At 53.5% G+C, this 24,394-nt stretch overlaps 5 protein-coding genes across 5 annotated transcripts; 3 read left to right on the forward strand and 2 right to left on the reverse strand.

Annotated features, from left to right (window-relative positions):
• Positions 1-3,022: 3,022 nt before the first annotated feature.
• PG997_011091 (uncharacterized protein) lies at positions 3,023-3,622 on the reverse strand (the record flags this gene model as incomplete). Its single annotated transcript, XM_066815406.1, has 2 exons — positions 3,023-3,448; positions 3,587-3,622. The coding sequence occupies 2 exons, from the start codon at positions 3,620-3,622 to the stop codon at positions 3,023-3,025; spliced, it is 462 nt and encodes a 153-aa protein (XP_066664696.1).
• Positions 3,623-3,935: 313 nt separating this feature from the next.
• On the forward strand, positions 3,936-4,560 carry PG997_011092 (uncharacterized protein; the record flags this gene model as incomplete). Its single annotated transcript, XM_066815407.1, has 2 exons — positions 3,936-4,096; positions 4,257-4,560. The coding sequence occupies 2 exons, from the start codon at positions 3,936-3,938 to the stop codon at positions 4,558-4,560; spliced, it is 465 nt and encodes a 154-aa protein (XP_066664697.1).
• A 2,985-nt stretch (positions 4,561-7,545) lies between these two features.
• On the forward strand, positions 7,546-10,395 carry PG997_011093 (phosphoribosylaminoimidazole-succinocarboxamide synthase; the record flags this gene model as incomplete). The annotated part of the gene is made up of 3 exons (XM_066815408.1): positions 7,546-7,597; positions 7,677-8,341; positions 8,368-10,395. 3 exons carry the CDS (start codon positions 7,546-7,548, stop codon positions 10,393-10,395), a joined length of 2,745 nt encoding a protein of 914 aa, XP_066664698.1.
• Positions 10,396-12,788: 2,393 nt separating this feature from the next.
• PG997_011094 (uncharacterized protein) lies at positions 12,789-14,072 on the reverse strand (the record flags this gene model as incomplete). The annotated part of the gene is made up of 1 exon (XM_066815409.1): positions 12,789-14,072. One exon carries the CDS (start codon positions 14,070-14,072, stop codon positions 12,789-12,791), a length of 1,284 nt encoding a protein of 427 aa, XP_066664699.1.
• Positions 14,073-20,882: 6,810 nt separating this feature from the next.
• PG997_011095 (uncharacterized protein) lies at positions 20,883-24,273 on the forward strand (the record flags this gene model as incomplete). Its single annotated transcript, XM_066815410.1, has 3 exons — positions 20,883-20,939; positions 21,937-23,941; positions 24,044-24,273. 3 exons carry the CDS (start codon positions 20,883-20,885, stop codon positions 24,271-24,273), a joined length of 2,292 nt encoding a protein of 763 aa, XP_066664700.1.
• Between the last annotated feature and the right edge of the window lie 121 nt (positions 24,274-24,394).

The following is a 24,394-nucleotide window of genomic DNA, read 5'->3' on the forward strand; positions in this document are numbered from 1 at the left end:
GAGTCGTCCAAGGCGCTTTCGGTTGGGTGTGCAGTTGAACCTAATAATTTTGGGTTTCGGTTGCTGCTCGTTGATGTGAGACAGTTTCTTGCTCAAGTGAACTGTCTATGGCGAGAGTGTAGGCGCGCTAGAAAAGGGACGTGGGTGTATGTTCGGATAGTAGGGATTGTTAGTTGCTCAGGCAGCTCGTCAACCAGCGAAGGTCTACCGTGAAGAAATGGAAATTACAATGAGGTATATGAGTGAGCGGAGGGGGGTAAGCAAGCGACAAGTGTGAATGGATGAACTGAAGCGCGGGATAAGTGTGGAGGCCGAGCAGAAGGAACAATTGAAGAGAGGAGGAGTTGCAGCGAGCGACAAGTTGGTTATCGGAAAGCTGCAGATGTGCCATGCGGAGAATGGCGCCTCTGGCTGATTTGATAGGCCCGGTCTAGGTGGTAGTCTTGGCCCTCTGGGCTTGACCTGGGCGGGATCTGGGAAGACTTGATGGATGGGAACACACTAGGATGACATGGGCTCGTCAGGACGCATGTCATTCGTTCATGGCAACTCTTCACGGATGCGGCGGGTAGGACCCATGCTGGGTACACCACTGAAACTGTGGCTCTACCGCCGCCCAAAGTACTCTCGTACTGCCCTGGGCCTGCAGATCTACGCGCTCAACGCTGCACAACGCGTACAGCCTGCCCAAGGATCTGGTATATGACGCCAAGCTTGGGATTTCCCATCAGTCGATTGACCTGGCGCTGACCCAGTAGCACGTTTGTTCGTTTACCAAACCAAACATTTCGGGGAGGGCGGGAATCGCCTGTGACTGGGTGGCCGGCCCAACCAGCAGTCACTCCCCGATTCCAGAAGGGCCACTGTCGCCATCACGCTGCGGGAGCCGTGACCAGTTTGTGCCATCAGCCCAGCCAGCCTGAAAAGAGACTCTCGTTGAAAACGTGGGAGTGAGCCGGGTGGAGATGGTGTTGGATGAGGCGCATGCATAAGTTAGTCGATGATAAGAGGAGCACGAGCACAAGTCGCAGAGGGCGCTAGTTTGGATCCTCAGTTGCGACAGAAAGAAAGAAAAAAAACCAACGTACAGTGCAGTCAGTGCAGCTTCTGCCGATATGTTTGTTCAACGTCAACGTCGCAAAACAAAACATAAGTCAGCCCGCTAAAAGTAAATCGACTGATTCGCATGCACAAGAGGGAAATCTCGTCATCGATACGAGTGTTTGCGCAGGTTTTCCTCGCTTAGGCTGACTCTTCCAAGCTTTTTCTCCGTCGTATTCAGCAAGGCCCCCCGTCGCCCCTAGTTGGTAGGGTTACAGTGCCTGGGGGCCGCATTTCAGACTGTATGACGATGGCCTCTCTGATTGATATTGATACCTAAGAGACTGCGGCGCGCGGCGCGGATACCTGTCAAGCACCGTGTGATGTGCGGAGCACAGGCCAATTTAGCTAGGTACATGAAGAATGGCAACCGACCGGCAGGCTTCAGGCTGAAATGCGGCATGCCATGGCAATAAGGTCAGTCAATACGATGAGCTCATACTTTGCTCTGGCTGCACTGCAAAGGTTTGTTTCATTTTAACCACCATCGAGCATCGCAATTGTGTTTAGAAAAGGAGTCCAATAAATAATAAAATTCATCTCCGCCTTCGCTCCAGAAAGGGGACAAGAACTGACAGAAAGGAGTATCGGCGGATCAGAGCCTGGTATTTCCCCTTCAATCAACCCGGCCCCCGCTTTCCAGGGGACGAGCCTGTATGGAACGAGCAACATGGCGAAGGCTGTGTCGTGCTGCTAACCTGAGTGCTACCTGAGTACTGAAACAACCAACCTGAACCCTTTTGCGGAGCTCTGAGTTGGTCTTAACTCCGGCGCAGGGGGCTTTGTGTTCATCATGCTGCTTCTGAATGCCAATGAATGCCCATGGAATTGGCCAAATAGCTTTAGCTGGGAATGGGAATGGGAAACTGTGCTTGCTTACTAGTATCTCAGGTATAGTGAAATAAGCAATTACGAAGATATGAGTTGGCAGATGCCTACTACTCTCTGGCGCCGCGCTGCTGTATCCATTCCAGAGGCGCAATAGGAGAATTGAGATGGGCATGTCGAGACGACAAAAGGATTGATGATTATCGGATGCCACCGCACTACCACCATCCAATGATTTTCTAGCGGTCCCCAGGACCCTGCAAGACCATAAAAGCCGCCAGCCAGGATCTACTTGTACGGCGCCGAACCAACACCTTAATGAGAAACTGATTCACCCATCTACGCAGCTACGCGCCCATGACTTTCGGCCCAGGCAGGGAATGGCCCTCAGTGAGAAACAAATAAAAATTGCGGGCGTTTTGTTTCCCTCATATTATAGATCTTGGAACCCTCGTGTCTAAATTGTCCGGGTGCTTTTCCCGCCTCGGCCAGATTAGGTTGTGATATGAAGCGAGTGACCAGCTGGGCAGCCTGAGAGTCGGGAGTCCCGCATGCGAGAGATATCAATCAAATCAACCTAACCTACCGAGGTTTGCAAAAGGAAGCCCGACGACCGACGACCGACGACAACCTAGCCCACCCCCCCTGGACGCCCCGAGTTCGGATGGAGCCTCCCTCTCGCTATCAGCTCAGCTCAGCTCAGCTCCACCGTCCGTCAGGCACATGTATGATAAGAATGGGGAATGGGGCCTGGAGCCCCCTTCGAGGCTCGAGACCCTAGCCTCCTCGCCTATTCTCGCAGCTCAAAAGCAATAGCATTTCATATTCATCTGGGCTCCTTTGCTACTATGGCTTCAACAAAAATAGCAAGACAATAGTCCCAAAGAGGTAGTCGTCGCCGCCGCCAGCGCCAACCATACCCAGTCTTACCCCGACCGGCCTCGACGAATTGGGATGTAAGGCCGTTGTTCACGTGCTTCTGCATGCAGGTTCGAGGTCAATCGCTTTTGTCGGGCCTCCACGCTCTGGCCATATTCCTCGTCACTTCATCATGCCAACGCATCCGTACAGCTGTGTAAGGAGCCAACCTGCATCAATTCTTCTTCTTTTGATGTCGCTGCCAGCCAACCGACGGCAGAGGGTCGTGATACCGCTGTAAACTTAAAACGTCTTGGCTCTCGATGATCTGCAGTTCAGGCCGCGTTCCTGCATCTCTAAACGGGCCCTGGCGCTCTGGATGGGTCTGGGGGTAGGGGGCGCGGAGCGTAGTGCGTGGACCAACAGCCATCCAGCGTACGTGTGTTGCACGATCTAAACCAAGCCAGGCACCACACGTCGCCTTGCCGCATTTCATGCCTTGCTGGTTGGATGTGACGGCTCCCTCCCGTTGCACGATACCAAGCGCGCTCTGCAGGTATGCGACCCGAGTGAGCCCTCCTCCCATGTACGTTAGCGGGCAGTTGACCCGGGCTTCCATATCTTCGCCCTGAGCCGCGACAGCAACAGCGTTGTACCAGCACTGGCAGTGTTGTAGTCAAGTAAGAGACATGAAGGCCCGATAACAAAACGAGTGTATTGCGAACTCGAGCTGATCCGTATGCAGCTCGGGGAAAACAAAACCAAAAGCTGTCTATATCTATCATACGTCTCATCGTACGTCGAGATGGAAGTGAACCAGACTCCCATCTCTCATCACATGGACACATAAAACCATAATCATGATTCTAGATGACCAACCCACTCATCCAAACCCCATATTCTTCAGCACGCAGTGGGTGACAACGACCGTAAATAACCCTGAAACCGCCTGGGAGGGGCGATTCCCGCTACGGAGACCAGATGAAGCGAATGACTAACTGATTGGCCTGACCGAAAGTCTGCCGTTCCTTAAAAACCCTCCCCTTCTGCCCAGCAGGACCCCGCCCGATTTTAGTCTCGGAAACAACACTGAAACCTCCTCCTCCTTTTATTCGGTTCCCCTTGCTGTTAGACGACGACAGCTGAGAATGGCGGTCTACTCAGACTTTGACAGTGAGTTGACAGCAACGCTACTCGTGAGTCGGCAAGTGGGCGAGGCAATGGGCTACGCACTCCTCGACGCACTCCAGGATCCCGTCCACGTCCTTCGTGTCGACGCACTTGGTGCCGCAGTCGATGCAGTGGTCGGGTATGTGCGGGAGCCCGGTGACGGGCGGCGTAGGGATGTTGATGGTGGACACCGATAACGTTGGAATTCTTACAGAAGCAGTGAGGGTCGGCTTAGGGATGCTGAGGCTCGGCAGCGCCAACGTTGGGATCCTTATAGAAGGGACGGACGGCGTGGATAGGCTAAGGCTCGGCACCGCTAACGTCGGAACAGACGGCGTGGATAAGCTGAGGCTTGGGACCGCCAACGTTGGGATCCTCACAGATGGGACGGGCGGCGTGGACAGACTTGGTACCGCCAACGTCGGGTACCCCGCCGCCAATTCCGGCACCTTGACGCTTCTCTTTCTTGACGAAGTCCAGGTCCGGGTCAACAGCAGGGGTCTCGAGTGGGAACGGGAGGGTCACGCTCGGTATGACGACAGGGAGGTCGAGGTCGTCGGTCTCCAGTGGCAGACCCGTGACAGGAAGGGTCAGGGAAGGTAGGAGAGTGTCTGTCTTCACGGGTAGGTCGTCGATCAATGTGAGCGAAGGGAGAAGAGTGTCCGTCTTGATGGGTAGGTCCTTCGTCAGGCTAAGCGAAGGTAGAAGACTGCCTATTTTCGTGGGCAGTGGGAGGGGAAGTGACACTGGAGGAATGACCAGGCCGCGTTTGTCCTTGGGAACGTGATTGAGACCAAGATCATCGGTTTCCAGGGGAAGAGGGACGGTCAAGGTCCGGCTGCGGCGCATGGTTATGGTTGGGAGGATATCGTCAGTCGAGGGAATGGGGACAGCGGTCGTCAGAGATTCGAGGCCAAGAGTTGGCTTTTGGATAGGCTTTGCCATGATGGCGGGTGCGAGACCCGCAGCAAGGATGAAGCTGGTAAGCATCTTGTTGGTTTGGTTTGGACACCTGGGTTCACTGTGTTGGAAAAGGGGTAGTTCAAAGATTGATGATCCTGATGACTTGTGCTCGATTGTGGTTTTCTCACGCTCTGGTCTGGTCTGGTCTGCCTGGCTTTCTGTTTTATTCCTCTTCCTGGGATGCCGCCCCCTTCCGACTTACATACCTACAACCTCTGGACGGATATCCCACCCGTGGAATTTGGTCCCTATCGCGCCAACCGTTCGTTCCAAGCGACACAAGAGGCGACGACGTGAATGCCGTCGACTGGCTTACCTGGCAGGGCGGCAACATGCCATCCCAGTTGCAGATGAGGAAAGTGAGCATCGCTGTGTGAGACAGACACTACGGGTTGCCAGTAGTAGTGTCTCAGACGGGCCGGCGGCAACCACTTGATCGGCGGCTTGGTTTCCTGTTCCTCAACGTATATCCATTCCGAGAGTAAGACGACAAGAGCTTCGTAGGTGGATTGCATGCTTGACGATGGCGGGATAACGCGTCGCCTCGCGGTTAGCATGACTGTCACTGACGGTTCTGAACTGCTGAAGGGATACGAAGCGCGACATAGAGTAACTACCCCTGAAACCATATGCGGGAGAAACTGTGCATGTGGCTGATAATACACGCGTACACAGCCAGAAAAAATATGTAGGGGAGCGAGCATTAACGGTAAGTGCTGTCTCTGCGCCTACGGAAACTGCCGCCGGGGTGCCTCTACGGTAAGCGAATCTCTCATCTACAGCATGCCGGCACATCACAAGTCTTACCATTGAACACCGAGCATCAACCCTGTGTTGGTTCGTGGTATGCCACCTGTAATTCAGTTCGGCATGCCATTTGTCGTGGATATCTGGAACAGCCCGCCGAATAAGTATGCATGGAATCGGAAGTGAGCTTTTGGGGGAGCATCGCCATGAGCAATACGAAACCTCCCCAGCAAGCAGTACAACAGGTTTGCCCCTATCCAGTCTGCCGTCTTCCACAACAAAATGCCTCGAGACACGATCATCGCAAACAAATCGCATGTACTCCTATTACTATTGAATTCGTATACCTTCAATTGAGTAGCGGCACACATCTTACTGAATCACGACCGGAGGGAGAAAACGTCTTCTTGCCAGGGGTTATTCTGCCAAGAGTTTGGATACATGCCAAACATTGGAAAGAGATTGCACAACCCGTGCCAAGATGGGCAAATTATCGCTCTTCTGGACTCTTATACTTCTCATAGGAAATATTTGTTACAGAACCTGGCTCTGTCTTTGATATACTGTTCGTTTTATATACTAATCCATAGATGTACATGGGAAATTCATCCTTGTTCAGATCAGTGGACACACTCTAACTGGGATGCAGATCCGGAGGAGGCAATAACTGATCCGAGTGCCGGCTATACAGAACAAAACCAGCCAACCAAGATGCAGCATCGTGATGGCAAACTTAAGCCCAACACTGCATGCATGGATCTTAGGTATGACTCGTGTGCATCTGGATGGCAATCGAATTGTTAGATCAAAGCGGTGGGGATGGTTGCATGGGTAAGGCCAACAGGCTACGTAGGTAGTTAGGTACTTCAAGTATATGTGCCTCCATGTGCCTCCAGTCAAGTCACCTTGGTCACTGCTGCAGTGCCAGCAAGTCGAGGGCCCATGATGTCATGGGGAACAGTGCCTCGGACGGAGCTGAGTTCTACAGGGTAATACGATCGATGTTCTCTAAGAAATATAGTCGGGTTGACCTGTCGTCCGTCATGCAGGGTTATGTCAGCTAGCAAACAAGCTTTCTTTTGGCATTTGACAGGTATGTTAGTATATCGTAAGTAGGTTACTAGGTTAATAGAAATACTTTGCCGGAAGAGAGCTGGAGAAAAGAGAGAGGCACAGCAACAGCAACAGGAATCTCCCTGGAAGGATTGGAAGCTTGAGCTGTCTCTTTTTCTTTAGAGGGAGGCTCGGCCCCCACATTGTGTTGCCAGGCCAGCCCCGATTTCTCCAAGCGCCCGCCATGGACCCACTTGAGCTTACCAGCTGCCCGCTTTTTTTTCCATCCCCAAGTTCCAGTCGTTCGTGTAGCTTGCCCGCTGTAAACGAACATCCATCCTCGCTGCAGCTTGAAGTATAGAGCAGACGTTTTTTGTGTCTCACACGATTGCAGGTAAACAACTGTGAAGAAAACGGCCATTGGGCTGAAGAAAAGGAAATACACTTGCGTAAGTTATTTAAATCTCTTTTTTTTGTAGTCATCATTCGATCTGTGTCAAATCTCAGTCCTCAGTTATGTCAAACGGTGCCATGGTTTCATGGTGTTGTAGAGAGGGAGGTTGGGCAAGTATTCCCAACCTCGTATATCCAGACTGCCCGCCAGCCCCCCGAACCACGATCCAGCAAAAAAGGCAAACCCCCCAACCAGAACTCGATCCTGCAGTTATGAACCATGCATCCCGTGGACCTGCAGCTGCAACCTAGAGCACATCGACTTAGCCATTGGCTCGATATCTCCTCCGAGTGGTATTCTAGTGGAGTGTGTATTAGGCCGCAAAAGGCACCCCCGTCTGCTTTGCTGTTGCTGTCCCGGTTTCCTGCACCATGGCCAACTCTCAAGGCCTCCCCTCTAACTATGTACATGTCGAGCAGAACCGTACGTCTCCGCGTCCAAAGTTCCCTTTCTTACTCATAACAACATTGGTCAAGACTTCTTGCTTACTGTCCGACACCAGGATCCAATCAGACTTACAGTACCTTCTCGTCTGCTGCCACGCCGACGGCAAGCCCATCTCAGGATACCATCCTGCACCTTCCCATCCCAGAGTTCCGCCACCTGCGACGACCACCACCACACGAGCGACTTGAGCTGCCTGCTTCGCCCTCGCCACTTTCTACTGTCGCTCCACACGTCCCGTCGCCTCCGTCGCCGCCTCCATTCGGTACGGCGTATGGAAGCGGCCATCCTCCTACCCAGCAACGGGCGGTGACATACCAAGTGCCCGAGCCTGTAACCCCTCGCCCACTGGTCCGGTTTCAGAAGAAACCCGTCGCCATGTCCGGGCCTCAATACCAGCACCTCGCCAATGAGGTGACCGACGATATGCTTCGCGCCACCAAACAGTCTATCACTCCAGGCATCGATGACACCCCTTACATCCAACATGCGATCGAAGCTTTGACGCGGCAGCGGAACAGTCGAGGGCTCTCGGGAGTACCTTCTTCCGGCGCTGGCGAGGAAAACCCCATGATGCGGTACATGCCCGACACCGTCCCGGGGCTCTTCGACCCTCTTCCCGCTCACGAGTCCCTGTCTCAGTCGGAGGACGCCAACTACTACGAAGATGTGGACCCGGATGAGTTATTAGCAACCCGGCGGCTCCAGCGAGCCCTCGCCGATGTCCCCCTACGCAAGTCATGGACCAGCAACCGCCCGCTCCGCCCAGAGAGCAGGTCTCGAGTCCCGATGGCAGTGAAGGATATCAATGGGGTGATCAGTCGGGATGGTGGCGAACTGAGGGCAAGGCCATGCTGGATGAATCGAGAAACCGTCCGAAGCATGTACACCGTTCCCCTCGACACCTACTTCACTGGCAGGCTCGCTCGGATGTCGACGCAGAGCGGATCAGAGACCACCCTCCTCTCACTTTCAAGCCTTGGATCCTTCGGACCCCATCACTGTTAGTCTTGGCAGTACTATGCGTATTAATGATTGCGGCCCTCGTGTTCTGTGCTATCTATAGCGACCGCCACAATGGCTTGGTAGGCTATAGTGGCGCGATGAGCGGGGGCCAATACTTTGTTTTCCGGTTTATGCCTCAACTCATTGCGGCAGTCTTGCTGATTTATGCACAATGTGTTATAACCGCAGTGTTCCGAGTTCTGCCTTTCTCGGCCATGGCGTCTGACGATTTACGATACCGGCGAGGCGTTGGCTTTCTACCCCTATACCCCAAGTCGTTCCTGTGGCCCCAGCTTGTTAGCACATGGCAAGTCTGGATACCTATCATCATCACCTGGATTGCCAACTTTGCGATTCCGCTGCAGAGCTCCCTGTTTACGGTCATCATTGTCGACGGCACATGGTCCTGGGCGACTGTTCAGAGTGTCGCCTGGGTTCTGGTAGCACTATATGTGTTGTTGCTGATTTCCACTGTCATTCTGATAGTCTTTTGGCACAACAGGCGTACTGGTATGCGGCCGGGCTGGGACATCAAGAACATTGCGGATGTCATCCATTTGATGGCGCAGAGCAACTCTGCGCAGCTGTACGACGGCACCGAGACAGCCACGAGCAGGGCCGAGATGAGAGATAGACTCGATGGTAACAGGGATCGACTCGGCTATTGGTCTGCCCCAGAGGCTCCAAACTGGGTGTGGCACGGCATTGGACACTCGACCAATGACGAAAAAGTCGACATCGAAAAGTTGGGAGCCTCCGTCCATGAGAGGGATTCACGCAGCGGAATGTCCCACAGACCCCTAGCGGACCAAGACGGCTCCGACCTGCGCCATAGTTACCTGCCTTGGTGTATGCGGACGAGCCAAGTTATAATGTGGGCGGTGACTGGCTCAGTCCTCCTCATTGCGCTCTTCGTCGTTTCTTTCAACCCAAGCACCAGTATCCACCGCGGGTTCCTCCCTGCCCTCAAAGCTGGCCCTATTCCAGGCGCATTTTCGGCGGCAGACTTCCTGTACTCCTTCATCCCGTCGCTTATTGGTCTTGTGCTATTTCTCTTGTTCCAGTCGCTCGACCTCACGTTACGGATTCTGACACCCTGGGGCGAACTGACACGAAAGGAAGGTTCGAGGGCCAAGACTTCTTTGCTTGCGGACTACGCTGCTTGTTTGCCACTGGAAGCTACATGGAAGGCGCTAAAGAACCGGCACTGGCGTGTAGCCTGTATCTCTTTATTGGCGAATTTGTTCATCCTGATACCGGTATTGGCTGGCGGCTTGTTCATGGCCATGACGCCGCCACAGAGCGAAGTACGGATGTATGCGAACATACCTGCGTATGCCGTCCTGCTGAGCCTGCTCGTCCTCTACGTGTTGGCACTGTTCGCAATGATACCAAAGCGCGCCCAGTTTGGTCTCCCCCATGCCGTGACAAGTGTGGCGGAGATCATTAGTTTCTGCGCCAACGATGAGCTCCTGGCCGACGACGCTTTCCAGTGGCCGCACAATCGCAAGGCTTTCAAGGGGAAACTTGACGCCTTCTCCGACCTCCTGGATCAGAGCAGATGGTCCATTGGCGACGGTCGACACGGCGAGGAGAAGTTTGGCATCAGGCGTCTGCCCAAGTTCACGAGTCCACCATCCCGGAAGCTGCACCCGAAACTGCACGATCCGGACAACTTGGAGAGGGCCAAGATCATGGTGATGAGAGGCTCTCATGTTGCACATAATATTTCTAGACCTGTAAATACGGGCAACAGCCAAATGCTTGATTAAAGCGCTTTTTAACGACGACCACTGCGACGACGACGACTTCGATTACGACATGATTTTGCGCCAAAAACAACATTTACGACACCCCATGTATAAACAAGAAGTTTTGCCGTTGCATTTACGCTTCTACTTGTACATTGTTTTTAACCTTTGCCAAGCGCACGTACTCCTCCTTGTTGGAGGAGCTACGCCGGTCCAGCATGACACACACATAGATTTTGGACTTATCCACAGGGTGATGAGGGTTGCAATAACCCGAGCGAGGGAGAGATGAGGGCGATTCGTATGAAATCGCCACTTTGTTGGATTTTTACGAGGAAAAGGGATGATTCGATAATGGGTTCATGGGTTTACGAGAAGGCAATGGCGTTTTAAAGAAATATATGATGGATGATTTTTTTACGGGTGTTACGACGACAATCAAACTGCATGCATACGATACGTTAATAGGGGAAGGAGCTCCTCTCATGAAGGGAGTTTCCCAAGGGAGAAGAAAGTGTTTGCATGTTTGAAGGAAGGGAGGGTGAGATGAATGGGAGAGGGAGCTGGAGTTAGCCTGCTTGCGTGTGGATGCTAGTAGAGGCCAGAATCGAAAGAAGAAGAACAAACTTGCCCCTGCCTTGAGCGACTGATCATACTCTATCATACCTTCGTTTGCTTCCTGACGTGTACGCATTGTCCATATTCGGCCGAATAAGCGGTCGGCCCACCCCTTTGACAAATAGTAAGCGAGACCTACCTAGCATATCTCCTACAACCACATCGTGAAGAGGAGGCCATCGAACCCTGGACGGCTGCGCCGGGCTCCGTACAGTAATTTGATATTTGATGAAAGGGGTCACAGGTGCCGCCGACGTAAGATGACGAAGCTCATACCGGGATATAATGGCAAGGCATGTTATATACCCTCATCGTCAGGGCCAACCCGGCCAAGTACTGTACTGAACTCGCAGCTAGCGAGCAGCGGCCATGGTCCGAGAACAGATCTCTCATCCGGCTCCCCGGGATTGCTATTATGGAAGCCGCAGTCTTTCTTGGCACGCAATGCTTACCCGTTCCGTTGCCATATGGCAGAAGACGTGTTATAGAAAACATAATTGTCTGGCTTATTTATGATTGGTACGTGGCAGGGCAACATCCATTGATCAAGTATCAAGAGGCACCAATGCAATGCATTCACTATCAAGTTGATGGATACGACGAAAGAGTATGTGATGTAGTTTAAACAATACAATTCATTATCATTTCTATAGATGATTTCATGTCCATGCTACAAAATAACACAATATAAATACTCGACTGACTTGTGTTTGACCTTGCGACGTCTTTGCCAAGACGCCCCTTTTCTTCCCGTCGTCATTAATCATTTGTCGTCGTTGTCGTTCCGTTCCATCATCAGCCAACAGCAGATTTTGTCGGTTTTGCAACCGGGTAGTGTTTTTCTTCTCCTTGTTCGTTCCCTTGGATCCTGTATATCCACCAGCGTACACACTGACTCAACTGATCCTTTTGTGTTGTCCCAGTAAGTAGTAAGTAAAAAGGAAAAAAAAGACCCTTGGTTTCCGTCCGTCCGTCCGTCCGTCCGTCCGCCCGCCGTCTATTTACAAATGCGATGATGATGATGATGATGATGATGATGATGTAACAATGATGCCAAGCCGCATGCCATGAAGTTCGAAGAGATTGCGGCTCTTCGTGAGCCGGTCCGCCACCAAATGACCAAATATGGTGTACTAAAAAAAGAACAAAGAAAAGAAGTAGACAACCGGAAAAGGAAAAGAATTTTGGTAGCAAGCTGACCGCCAATGCAGAATTCGTTTTTCAGAATATTCCGCGCATGAGGATGGAAGGTAGGTGATCCGAAGGAAGAGAGCAAGAAACCCCTTGATGCAAGATATATTTGGTTTTCGTTTTTTCCATGGTGCATTCCCCGGTTACCCCGAACCTCTGTCATAACAGGCATCTCGTCGTACACAAGTCTTGGTCGTAGTCATTTCATGTTTTGTTGTTTTTCCTTGTTTTCGTTTTTGATCTCTTGGACCAGCCATGTGATGGAACAGGCGAGCCAATGGAGCGAGTTGGGTTATAGTATGTGTGTGTGTGTGTGCAGTTGTGGTGGTGGTTGTGGTTGCGGTTGCAGGGCCAAGGAGGACCCCAAGAGGACAAGAAGATGAATTTGTTCTTGGATGTTTGTATCAGCCACATTAATCGGCAGCGGGGGCTGACGAAGCTGAAGTAAGTATAGTGCCGTATTCCGAATCTCACATCCAGTGTTGATGCCAAGTCCATCTCAGAACAAGGTATTGGAAGTGAAAAAGAAAAGGAATTTAGGCAAAACTGAGTGCCCAATGGTGTGGTTATATCCAGACAAGGCATAGTAGGTAACGTAAGGCTTTTTATGACGACGAACGACCCTTCAGGCCCAGGATGCGGCCCAAAGATCCACCTCGCTTCCGCGTCTCGGATCCATCTCTGGATCCGCGACCACCGGATGGGGTGGGAGGACTCAACGCCGAAGCGCCATGGGACTTGGTGCTGCGGTCGCCGCCAATGGTGCTCTTCTTGTGCTGCAGGCCGCGCGTGAGGCGTCGGACGAACTTGCTCTCGGCCTCGGCATCGCTCTCGTCGTCCGAGTCGCACTCGAATACGGACACATTGCGCTCCAGCTGCGGCCGTGTAGGTCGCTGGGCCATAGCTGACTGTTCGAGGAACGGCCGAGGAGGGAGAGGAGCCAGCGGTGCCGTGGCGTTGTGGTATGTCTTCTTGTGGAGGGCGGCGGTAGCGTCATCGGCATGCTGCCGGCGCATGTCGATGGCCGAGGCCGACGGCCGCAGTGACATGGCTGATGCGTCTGGGAAGGCGGGAGAGACAGGGAGTGAGTGGATGTCTTGCTTGATGGTCGAATTCGACGCGGAGGCTGTGGGTGCTTCATAAAGAGGGTGGAGGAGGGGCCGGGGCTTGCCAGCATTCAGGTTGGCAATGGACTTGCTGGACCTCAGCGGCTTGCGCTTGATTTGGTGCTGCGGCCGGGGTGCTTCAGGTACTAAGGAGGTTGATCGAGCCGGGATAGATGTTTGGCTCGATGCCGACTCTTCGTTCTGTACCTTGGGGCATACATCAACCGTTGCTGGGCTCCTGGTCTGAATTGGCCTCAGACGAGAGTTCCTGGGATGGGGCAGGGGCCATTGGAAAGCCTGCAGCTGTGGGGACTGACGCTCTGCCGAAGGCATGGTGATAGTGCCATCGTCCAACCTTTCGGGCTTCGATGGCAGAGCAGTGGCAGTGAAGTAGTCCGAGTTGTCAATGCTAGGGCTGGAGGATCCCTGTGCTTGCTGGACGCCCTGTAGCCTGGGAGCATCATTGGGCCAGAAGCTGTCCCAGAGTTCGCTGGCAGAAGCATTGTAGTGAAAGTCGTCGTCAGCGGAAGCCTCCGAGTCAGAGGCATCGGTCATGCCCGGGACGGATCCGTTGGAGGTCATCGACGATCGACTATCTGTTGGTTCGTGCCGTATAACCCGGCTGTCTGGCCGGGGATAAGAGAAGTTCGCCTTCGGGCTGGACATAGCCTGCTGTGATTGTTGTTGTTGGTTCTTCATGGCGTCTGCTGGCGTTCCCTGAGCCAATCCCACAAGGAATTCATCCCGATGGATGCTGTCGAGGGCGTTCCTGGAGGAGTCCATGGTCGTGGTGCAGTCGATGCCTTATGAGAGATCGAGCCTTGTATCTGAGTCTCTATGACGAGATGTAACAGGCTTCGGACAGGAGTCGACAGTTTTAAAAGAACATATAGTATGGGGAAGTCGACAACCTATACCAAGACGTAATGCTTTGAGGGGGAGAGTCAAGATCGCCAGGGCGGGAGTTCCAGGGAATATATCCTTCTAAGACGGGGAGCGAGACAGGCGGGGTGTGTTTGGATCAACAAAAACACGAGGGACCAGTCAAGTTGGGAAGTAGATAAAGTAAGTGATAGACATGGAATGCCCCTGCACCTGCGCGGGCCCAGCGAACTTGGCAGGCCAGAAATGTTTGTGCAGGATGCATAAGATAGCCAGGGAGGCTTGCCCCGGGGCACCTAGGCACACCCTAGGCCACCTCGATCGAGCCCTGGGCCCTGGGTCCCTGGCCCCCGTGCCTCCCCCTGCACCCCTCGCAAGTGGACGGCACTAACGCCACGGCCTGCGGAATGCAACTAGCAGTAGTAGGCAGTGGGTAAGGCGAAAAAACGCGCGACTACTGCGAGGGACAAACGCCGGACTCCATCTTCCTGGCTGCCCATTGAGTATCCGATCAAGCTCCAAGCTCTCGAGCCCTCTGCGTTGGTGGCGGAGGCCGCCCTGGAAAAGGAGCAATTCGGGAGACAATGCGTCCAAAGGAAGCTGCAGCGACCCGGTAGCATCCACCTAGTCCCAACGGCGAACACATGACATGACATGAGATCATGGGGGGACTCTATGGGACTCTATCAGAAGGAAACGAGAGAGATCGAGAGAGCAGTCGGTCGGCTCAACAACAAACAGAGATGTTATGACGGCGGTGGGCTATCCGGATCCCATCCGTAGCTGCGTAGGGCGCGGGAAGAATGTATCGGATACCGTTTCCCACTCTACCTAGTCCCATTCCAGCCGCTCTGCAACAGGAACCTGGCCTAGACGCCCATCCCTAGTTGAGGTCGACCAGCCTGAGAAAAGGGCTGCCTGGAGTGAAATGCGAGGGATGGTAGCACACGCCAGCACGCCTCGGAACTGACTGCAACGATCGCGCTTGCGCCTGAGCCTGAAAGTCGCTGGGCCAGGTGCTTGGGTACTCACCCAGAGCCAGAGGTCTAGACTGGAGGACAGTGGCGCCCCCGAGACTTTCTGCTCGTGTAGGCAGAGGGCAGTGTTGCATTGTATCTGGGCGTCCAAGCTGGTCCCGTTCTGGACACGGCCTAATTTTAAGTGGGAAGCTTCAACAGCCGAACCAGCTTTCTTGCATCTGATTGTGTAAACAACTGGGCACCGGACACGACGCAGCACGCAGCACAGCACAGCAACAGCAACATGGTTCCCCATATGTAAAACTTGTTGTCACATTTCGCTATGCAACATGGCCCATCAGCATAGCCTCGGAAGCAAAGTGGCCACTAACCTAAACGTGAGAGGCCGAGAAGACCGAGACAATCGTCGTCACCATCCCCATGCCTTTCCTTGATTTTCAACATATGCCGATTCTCAGTGTGCGGCCAGGCGGGCCTTGGGCTTTGGGCTTTGGGGGAGACGAGAAGTGGTTCGTTCGCGCGGCCGAGCCAACAAATCACATTGTTCCGTCTCCCGTACCTGACCTTGGCACTTGGGTCGGCCTGCATTGCATTGATCGTGGGTATTTGGAGAGAGGCCAGTCTGGCAGTGGCTCTAACGCAGCCGATCGCCACGACTGCCAAATGTGTAAAAGCATTCAAGAGGTCTGCGCAACCCATTGCCCAATAGGAGCGTGTCGCTGGTTGCCTGCTCCGCAAGCTGGCCGTGCAGTGCAGTGCAGTGCATGCCAAACTACCAGTACATGATGCAACAGCGCCGGCGTCCGACTTTTCCAATGGTCCTTTTCCCTCCCCAGCTCCCCTCGCGGCTACATTAACCTACACAAGTCTCTTTCTTGCCGTCACTTTCGGATATGTGATGGATGCGAATGGTGGCCGGTCTCAACACTGTGAACGCCGTACTGTATATGCGCGTAGACGTCGTAGAGCTCGTCTTCCTGGAGGTCCACTTGCACCTCTTGGGCCTCTTGCGTCGGGAGGCTGCCGTACGACCTTGAGCTACGGCAGACACGTCTCTTTTGGGGAGGAATATGGCCTGTCTGGTCGACCGGGACTTGTAGCCGGGAGTTGATACCATCAGTATATCGCCCAGGTCAGAGAATGACAGCTACAATGTGTTTCAATGCCAAACGGCCTCCGTTCGTACCATCATGCCTCCGTCCGCTCTGGTTGGCCCGGTCAGGAACAAGATGTGGTAGAGCTAGCAATGGTGAGGAGAAAGTTGCCGTTGGAGGCAGCGGGTGCAGCCCACCACAAACGAAGGCTCGTACGTCTTTGTGTATGCATTGCTGTCACCAGAAGCGGGTGGTAGTGCATACTGTGTAAGTATGAATGTGGAGGGTTGGGACTACCTAGTCTGCCGGCGGTGGTGCCACAGCTGGTAGAGGCGCACATAGGTGTAGGTGTAGGTGTAGGTATACATGTAGGTATACATGTAGGTATACATGTAGGTATACATGTAGGTATACATGTAGGTATACATGTAGGTATGTATGTGTAAGGGCTATCTCGGTGTGGTTTAGAACCTGGTGAGGCCTGGCGAGCGAGAAGAAGAAACAACGGCGGCGCGTCTGTCTCTGTCTGAGGAAGCCTGTCCAAGCCTCTCTGCCCCTCTCGCCTTCTCTCCGGGACCAATTGGAGGATTTACCAGCTCTTTCGACTTTCTTTTTGGGAAGAACCACGACCTGCATACGACTCAATAAGGTTGGTCTGGTGCAGTAGCTGGTGGGTAGTGGTCTTGCCAACTGGGTAGGAAGAAGTACTGTACACTACATAGCGCAGAGCAGCGATCCGGCGCTCCGGGCAGCGCAATTGGGCCGGCAAGGTCGGGCTAAGGTTACCCACGTCCTACGTCGCAGGTGTTTCTTCGCTCCCATTTTAGCGGAGAACGCAACGGCCCAAGGCTGCATGTGCAGATAGGTTGATAGGTGAGGCTCTTTTAGAACCATGCCATTGATTCTTTTTCCCCTTCGCTCGCTGTTGCTACCATCCCAATTACACGACACTACGCGTAACTTTGCTGCATCCTACTTTGCTCGTAGCTAATGCAGCCATCGTCAAGCCAGCCTGTCGCACGACCATGCTTGGCAACGTCCAAATTTTCCAGATTGCTGGTTCACTACGCAGCAGTACTCCGTATGCGTAGGTAGTCTGCTGGCTTTCCCCCCAACTTGTGGCCCACGACGGGCCGGATGGCTGGATGGGAAAAGGAAGAAGAAAAAAAAGGAAAGAGGATCGACATTTCACCTGAATCGGAGACTGCTAACTTTTCAACTCTCCGTGCATAATCCTTCTTACTTGTCGGGGGGTCCATAGTAGTCTATGTGGTATCAGTTTGGGCAGCAGCACCAATTCCAGCATCTTCAGTCGCATTGCTCCAGGAACCGGTAAGTTAAGTCCCAAAGGCAGGGGCAGCCCAAACCTGATGAACGAGTGCCGCGCACTTGGAGCCCATACTTTGCGGGGTGACACTCTGGAGTGGATGGGCCTTCTGTGCAAGGTACCCAGGCAGGCCAACCCATCAAGATCTCCTCCGGCAGGGGGTGCCAGAGAGCAAATCTCCACCTCAAGCCTACCTCGCAGGCAGGGCTTCTCGTGTTACTTCCAAGGTTCTAGGCATGCTTCTAGCTGAAAGTAACGCAACCGGCATTTCAAGATGTTGTGCAATCAACTCTAACACCCTCCTCATTTACCTACTCTTGTCTTCTTGGAATTGTGATTCTCGAAACTCGGATGGACGACCTAGACTGACAGCCACGTGTTCTAGTTCATTTCATATACTTCTGCCTCACTGTACCACTCATCTGGATCTCATGGAGCTTATATCGCCAACGAACCCTGATGTTTTTCGAATATGTTCCAAACGTGCGTCTGGACGGCATTGGGTGACTTAGGTAAGAACCTAATGCGAACATAACATCAAAAGAACTCCGGTGGTTCCTCCGTATCGTCGGATCCCCTTTCCGGGCAAGACCTACCTACAGGGACGTGCTAGCGCATATGCAATGCAGTATGCAGTATTTTCAGTAGGTATTCAATATTCCTTCTCTTGGCAGTAGTAAGTGCCGCAAAAGATGACAGGCCACAAGATAGGCCTTGGTACAATTTTCCATTCGGCCATTCTCTCCATCCCACCCAGGTCGGCCTATTGCCCACCTGCTGCTTTAGCCATCGTGATCAGTGGGGTGTGCTTTGGCAAGCCGGTAGCTCCTACTCGAAAAGGACAACCGCGCTTGATCTGCCTTGTCACGTTCAGGTTCATCGCGGGGGCTCACCCCAGAAACCCCAAGGGGAAGAACCATCTGAATGCCAATCTCGCCCGGAGTACATCTGAGCTCTGCAGGCACAAAACTGCTCACGTAGTCTAGGCCATGGCCTTATTTCCCGCATTCACTATGTTGCGTGTGGGAGCCGGAGACGGACATACTTAGCCGTAAAATGGTAGGGAGGGGTCCACCCCTTACCTACAAACCCGATATGGCGCTGACATGCGGGATTATTAGTTTTTAGACCGGCCTAACTTGATAGGAACGGAACGGTTCAAGTAGCCCATGCCTAGGAAGGGGGTTGGGAATGCGCCGTCGTATGTACGAGGGCGCAGCTCTTTCTTGGGGTTGCATAGCTTTTGCGTTGGTCTACGATGCTAAGGCGGTTGTTAGTTGATCCAGCTGGTGACGTCGAACCGATATCCGGTAGCTCGTAGAACTTGACTCAAATATGAGTTAGCTCGAGGAGGCGACAACAGGTGGTATGTTTTATATGCGTCCCCAGGCAAGGAAAAGAGATAGGCGCGAATATAGTATATCACGAGACGTGGGCAAATGCAGCGGATTCAAGATCGGTTACCTTGCCAGCCTTGAGCCCGGTTCGATAAATGGAGTAGTCTTTGCTTGGCCCAATATTTGCAACCTCCAGCCCAATGGGCCGGATGCCCTGGATGAACAGATGAACAGATCACGCAGCTGAAAGCTCATGCGTGTTGGCGGAATCGCAGCGCAGGGCCGTGCCTGCAAATGCAACTATCGTGCTTAAGCTGAAGAGTTTTTCCTTGTCTCCTAACATCCTGCAAGACAGCTGCTTCGTTATCAAGAGGTAGGTATATATGGAGACGACAGCAGCGAATGAGCCGGGTCTCGAACCTTGCCAGCCAGCTGAGGTATGCAGGCAGCCCAGTCTCACAGTCAATTTGACATGTCAGGGCCCGGACAGTGGCCTGGAGGCTCCCCGACTCATTCGATGCTTTTCCCCCCTCAGCTCTCATGAACGTTGTCGATCCTGACAAGCTCCCGAAAGCCAATTCGCGTGACAGGTCCTTCGACGCGTCGTGATTGGCCAGAACCTCAAGCTCATCTTCGTGGAGGGACGGGTCGATCCTTTTTTTCTTCCTTCTTTGCATTTCTTTTCGTCCCGTCACAGCAGTCGCGATTTGTGATAGGTCCCATGAAATGTCCCGTATGGGCCGGAAGATGCCAGATGCCATCCATGGATTCCAGGGCATCCGACTCGTGGGAGTTATTTTGTATTGCCATCAGACATGAACCATGGCAATCCGCTTTCACACGATTGGTCAAGATCGATCAACACCGTCCGTCCTGCTGTTGAACCCCAACCATGTGGGTGAAAAGGAGGAAACCTTGGCACACGTGAAAATCCGTCATTTCGGGCTCCTTACCCCAAATCCCATTGATTGCTGCTGGTCTGCCAGCATTGATCCTGTCCGTAGCCCTAAGGCCTGCCTGCATTATGAGCAGATATTAATTACCATGCGACAGGCCAGAAATAGACGGGTTGCTTGTCATATTGTTTTTCCGAAGAAGGTCTCATCTGATCCTGCATTGGGGATTCGAAATTAGAAAAAGAAGAAGAAGAAAAGAGGTTCATTCGCAGCGGCACTGTTGCCGTCGTCGACCTGGTAAGAGGGGATCTTGAAGTTATCATCAGCTCAAGCAATCTCGACTGAGGTGTTACCGTGGAGTACTGTAGCACAAAGGCCATTCTGTCCAAGAGCAGCAAAAACGCTTACTCAAACCGACCACCCCCTACGTCTGGGTGGACACTCGGAACCGCTCCCCTGGGTCGGTGGGACAGGGTTGAGGGACAGGGTATACGACGCTAACCAGGAAATGTTTCGTCACCAGAGTGCCAACGCAACAGCTATGATCTAATAAGCTCGATCTAGAGGCACATTTCAGCGCAGCCAAGAGGGAGAGAAGCAGGAGTATCCAAGTTCGCGAATATGACATGATGGTCGCCATGTCGAAAGGTGTCGTCGAGTCTTTGCCAGGTGATTGAGATGGCCACAAGCAAATAACAATCCAGCCCCGGACTGTCTAGCTTGGTCTTAGATCTCACAGTAGAAGGCCCTGAGATCGAATGTCTTGCTCGCATACTAATGCTTGCCATGCCAATCGTAATTGGCTGATCAAGTGAGGTCTGGAGAGCAGCAATATAGTCGATCAGCATTATCGCCATTACCTAAGTATCATTACTTACGCATGGTCGGGCCTCATGTGTCAAACCAAGCCCATGATATACGTCATAAAGTACAGCCATCTATTTGATGCACGTTTGCAATTAGCTATTCCTACCCATTACTAGGTAGGTAGCAGGCATTGGGTCTCAGGCCAGATAGATTAATATGGTGCCATGCAAAGATGCCGTCAAGTGTCAAATGTCAAATGGCACCGGCAAGATGCAGAAATTCGTAGTGGACCGTGCGGCTGCGCTGGCCCAGCTGAGAGGCCGTCGCGTAGTTTCGAGTCCTTCCACTTCTGGCCCCATGTAATGGATCTTATCATCTGTCAATCCTCACGAATGCGCCCAAGCAAAGAACCATTGGCATATGAGTGTGGTCTCGGATTCCCGCCTGTTGCTTGGGAAAGAATATCGGCCAGACCAAATCGCCCCTTGTGAGGCCGCCGGCGCAGGTGCTGGCGCTGTCGCTGTTCGGTCGACTCTGGCACCGAGTCGGGCAACAGTGACAGGCGCAGCAGCAGCAGCAGCAGCAAAAGTTGGGTTGGGGTGTGATGCCAACAGCCAGTTTGGCACTGCGTTCATTCAATCGTTCGGCCATTCAGTCATTGATTCGTCCCAACCTGGAGCTATCTACCTAACCTGTGCAGTTTTGCATCGCATCTCGCTTTGATGCTATCATTCAGAAACCGTCTCACCTGTCAATTGGTCCCCCGATTTATTTCAGTTGACTGACCGTTTTGTCTGATTGCTTGGTTGGACGCGTCTGGTCTCTTTTCCGCCTACTTCCCTCCACCCCGGCAGCTCTGGTCGCAGTGGTCGGTCGGTCAGCCAGCCATCGGGTTTACCGCTTAACCTTTGGCCAGCAACCAGCCTCCCGGATTTTATCAACACCAAATCAAGCCAAGACGAGACAGGACCCTGCTGGAGGTACCTCGACCGACGACGGTGCACCCCGAAGATACTTCCTTGCACTCCCGAACATTCCTCTCACCCTTTCCACACCGCCGGCCAGCTTGTTGCAAAAAACACGACGACTATCACTCCATCCTCACTTGATCGTGCTCCGCCAAAGTGCGCAGCAGCTCAGCCCTCCTGAACTTTGCAGATGCTCGAGTTCATATGAACGCAACAACCAACACACTTACTCCCCTACTACTCCCCTACTCCCTCCCCTAGGGACACACTAAGCTTTTTTTAGCAAGCAGATCAGCTAAGCTTGATCGACCGGCCTTCCCAGTTTTTAGTTATATATTTGTGAGACACGACTCCAGCCGTATCCGAGTTGTCTCATAAACATTATCACCACTTTCCGTGGTGAAGCCGTCATCTTGTCTCCCTCACACACGCCCGGGAGCACCGCAGCCAAGCTGACCGAACCAATTCCCCCATCTTCATTTCACGACCGTCACGACCTTCACGAGACTCGACCAACACCAACTCAAATTTACCAGCGCCAGCAGCAGCAGCAGCATCAACCGAGGCTTTCTCACGCTCGGCAAACTCAAACTCCGCCCCCGTCTGTGCCCGAGCAAACCCCAACTCCTTCTTCGCATCATCGCGCATTACGCCGCACTCCTCGCTTTACGGCAACACCAAGTCCCAAGCCGCAAGATCCATCGGCGCAGCAACCATCGAGTGCGCGAGTCACCTTAACGCTTGGACCTCAGGGAAAGTTTGTTCTTGCTGATCAACAACAACCGCAATCGGGCCAACCGCAAACGCGTCCAAGACCGCGTCCTGCCAGAAGACAGCTATCCCAAGATCTTAGCAGCGAAGAAGACGAAGACCACGAGCCTTCGCCTCGTGCGCCTTCGCAGTACCATCGCGAAACCACCGATCCTCAAGGTCCCGGCTTGCCTGATCCTCATCCGGCTGTCCGCATATCGAAGCGTACCCACAGTGCTATTCTGTATGCTCTGGAAGAAACATTGCGCGGACCCAAAGAACTGAGCAGCGATTGGGTTGAAGAACTCGCTTCAATGAGTGATTTGCTAGGAGGAGGTGGCATTGCCACCACAAATGGCCACGGCGCTTCATCCTCGAGGCCTGTTCCAGCTCGTGCTCCTGTCGGCTCACCGTCTGGCATCAGAGGCCCCCGGATGATCATGCAAGAACGACAGGCTCGCGAAGCTGCCCGTAAAGAGGAGCGGGAGCGCCAAGAGCGGGAACACGCCGAGAACGAGGCCCGCATGCTTGAGGAGGCACGGCGTAGAGAGCAAGAGCGCAAAGCTGCTGCTGGCGGTGGTCTAGGTACTGTCCCTGCTGACCCGAATCTGGCACGGAGGCCGACAGGGACCGCTGCTGGTAGCGGTCGCGTACCAGCCAATACTGGCACGCGCACAGGTGATCTACCCGGTGGTGCTGATGTAGAAACACCGCGGCGCCATCATCGAACTACGTCCAGCACGGCTCCGGCGCAAGCTTCAGGCGCACCGCCTGGCGGTGCAACGGCGGGAAGTGCACCGAAAACTCAGCAGGGCTCAGGAGCAGACTCCTTGACAGCTATAGGAAGAGGTAGAAACTCTTTTCCGCACGCGTTCGAGCGATGGGAGACCCTCTCTGCGCATTGGGAGGGCCTGACCTCATTCTGGATTCGACGACTCCAGCAAAATTCCGAAGAGATCAACCAAGACCCACTCTCGCAGCAATTATCCCGCCAAGTCACAGATCTTTCGTCAGCTGGTGCCAATCTGTTCCATGCGGTCGTGGAACTTCAGCGGCTACGAGCCTCCTCTGAACGCAAGTTTCAACGTTGGTTCTTCGAAACGAGGGCCGAAATGGAGCGGAACCAGGAAGTCACGGCCATGCTCGAAGCAGCACTTGAAGAAGAGCGGCAGACCCGTGCAGAAGCGATACGTGAGGCGACCGAGAATGCACAGGGATCTTCCAAGGTCCAAAAGCAACTCAGCGAGATGCGTAAGGAGTTGCAGATCTCCAAGGAAGAGGCACGCCGCGCGTGGGAAGAGCTTGGCCGGCGGGAACAGGAAGAGCGCGACCGTACTGCATCTCTTCAGCTGGGCCACCCAACCATTGTTGGTGGTGTCCAGGTTGTGCCCATGACCCAGGGTGTAAGCCGCCACAACAGCCAGCGTGATCCTCAACAGTACGGCCAGCCTGACCCGAGCGATTACTCGCGAGGCCAAGCATCTCGCCCAGACTATACCCAAGCCCCGGCTGTGCAGCCTGTGGTCACGTCTGCCGGTGGGGCCCCGTATCAACAGCCCCCGGCCGTCCACCATCAGGACAGCTACGGCTCCGAAGGAACATTCAGTGAAGGTAAGTACGACGAGGACGAACCCAACCCAGGGTACGCGCTTTATCGAAACTCCTCCTGTTAGCGATCCTATGTCGAATGAACCAATTCTGACATAAGAGCAGAAGAGTACGAAACTCCAGCAACCCAGCCGGGCGCTCCACAACCACCTAATTCCGGTGCACAACAACCTCCATACTCGTCAGCACCCGACTACTCAGGTGCTGGGTTCTCATCGTCCACCTGGGAACAGATGCCTCGGCATCACCATCCTACCCGCCTAAGCGACGTCATCGAGGAAGACGACGAGCGCAGTCGCACCAGTGCGAGCCACAGCCAAGTCAGCCGTGGTTAGCGTGCTTGACTGATCGGGCTTCCAGCACGTTGGCTCGGTTCTCTCTTGATGTCTTGAGTCAAGTCTCTTACGAATAATTTTTGCTTTTTGGAACGGAGGGGCACGACGGTGGGCGAAGCAA

This window comes from Apiospora hydei, assembly GCF_038363865.1.
Source record: "Apiospora hydei strain CBS 114990 chromosome Unknown utg000008l_segment0_segment0, whole genome shotgun sequence".
Classification (NCBI taxonomy): Eukaryota; Fungi; Ascomycota; class Sordariomycetes; order Amphisphaeriales; family Apiosporaceae; genus Apiospora; species Apiospora hydei.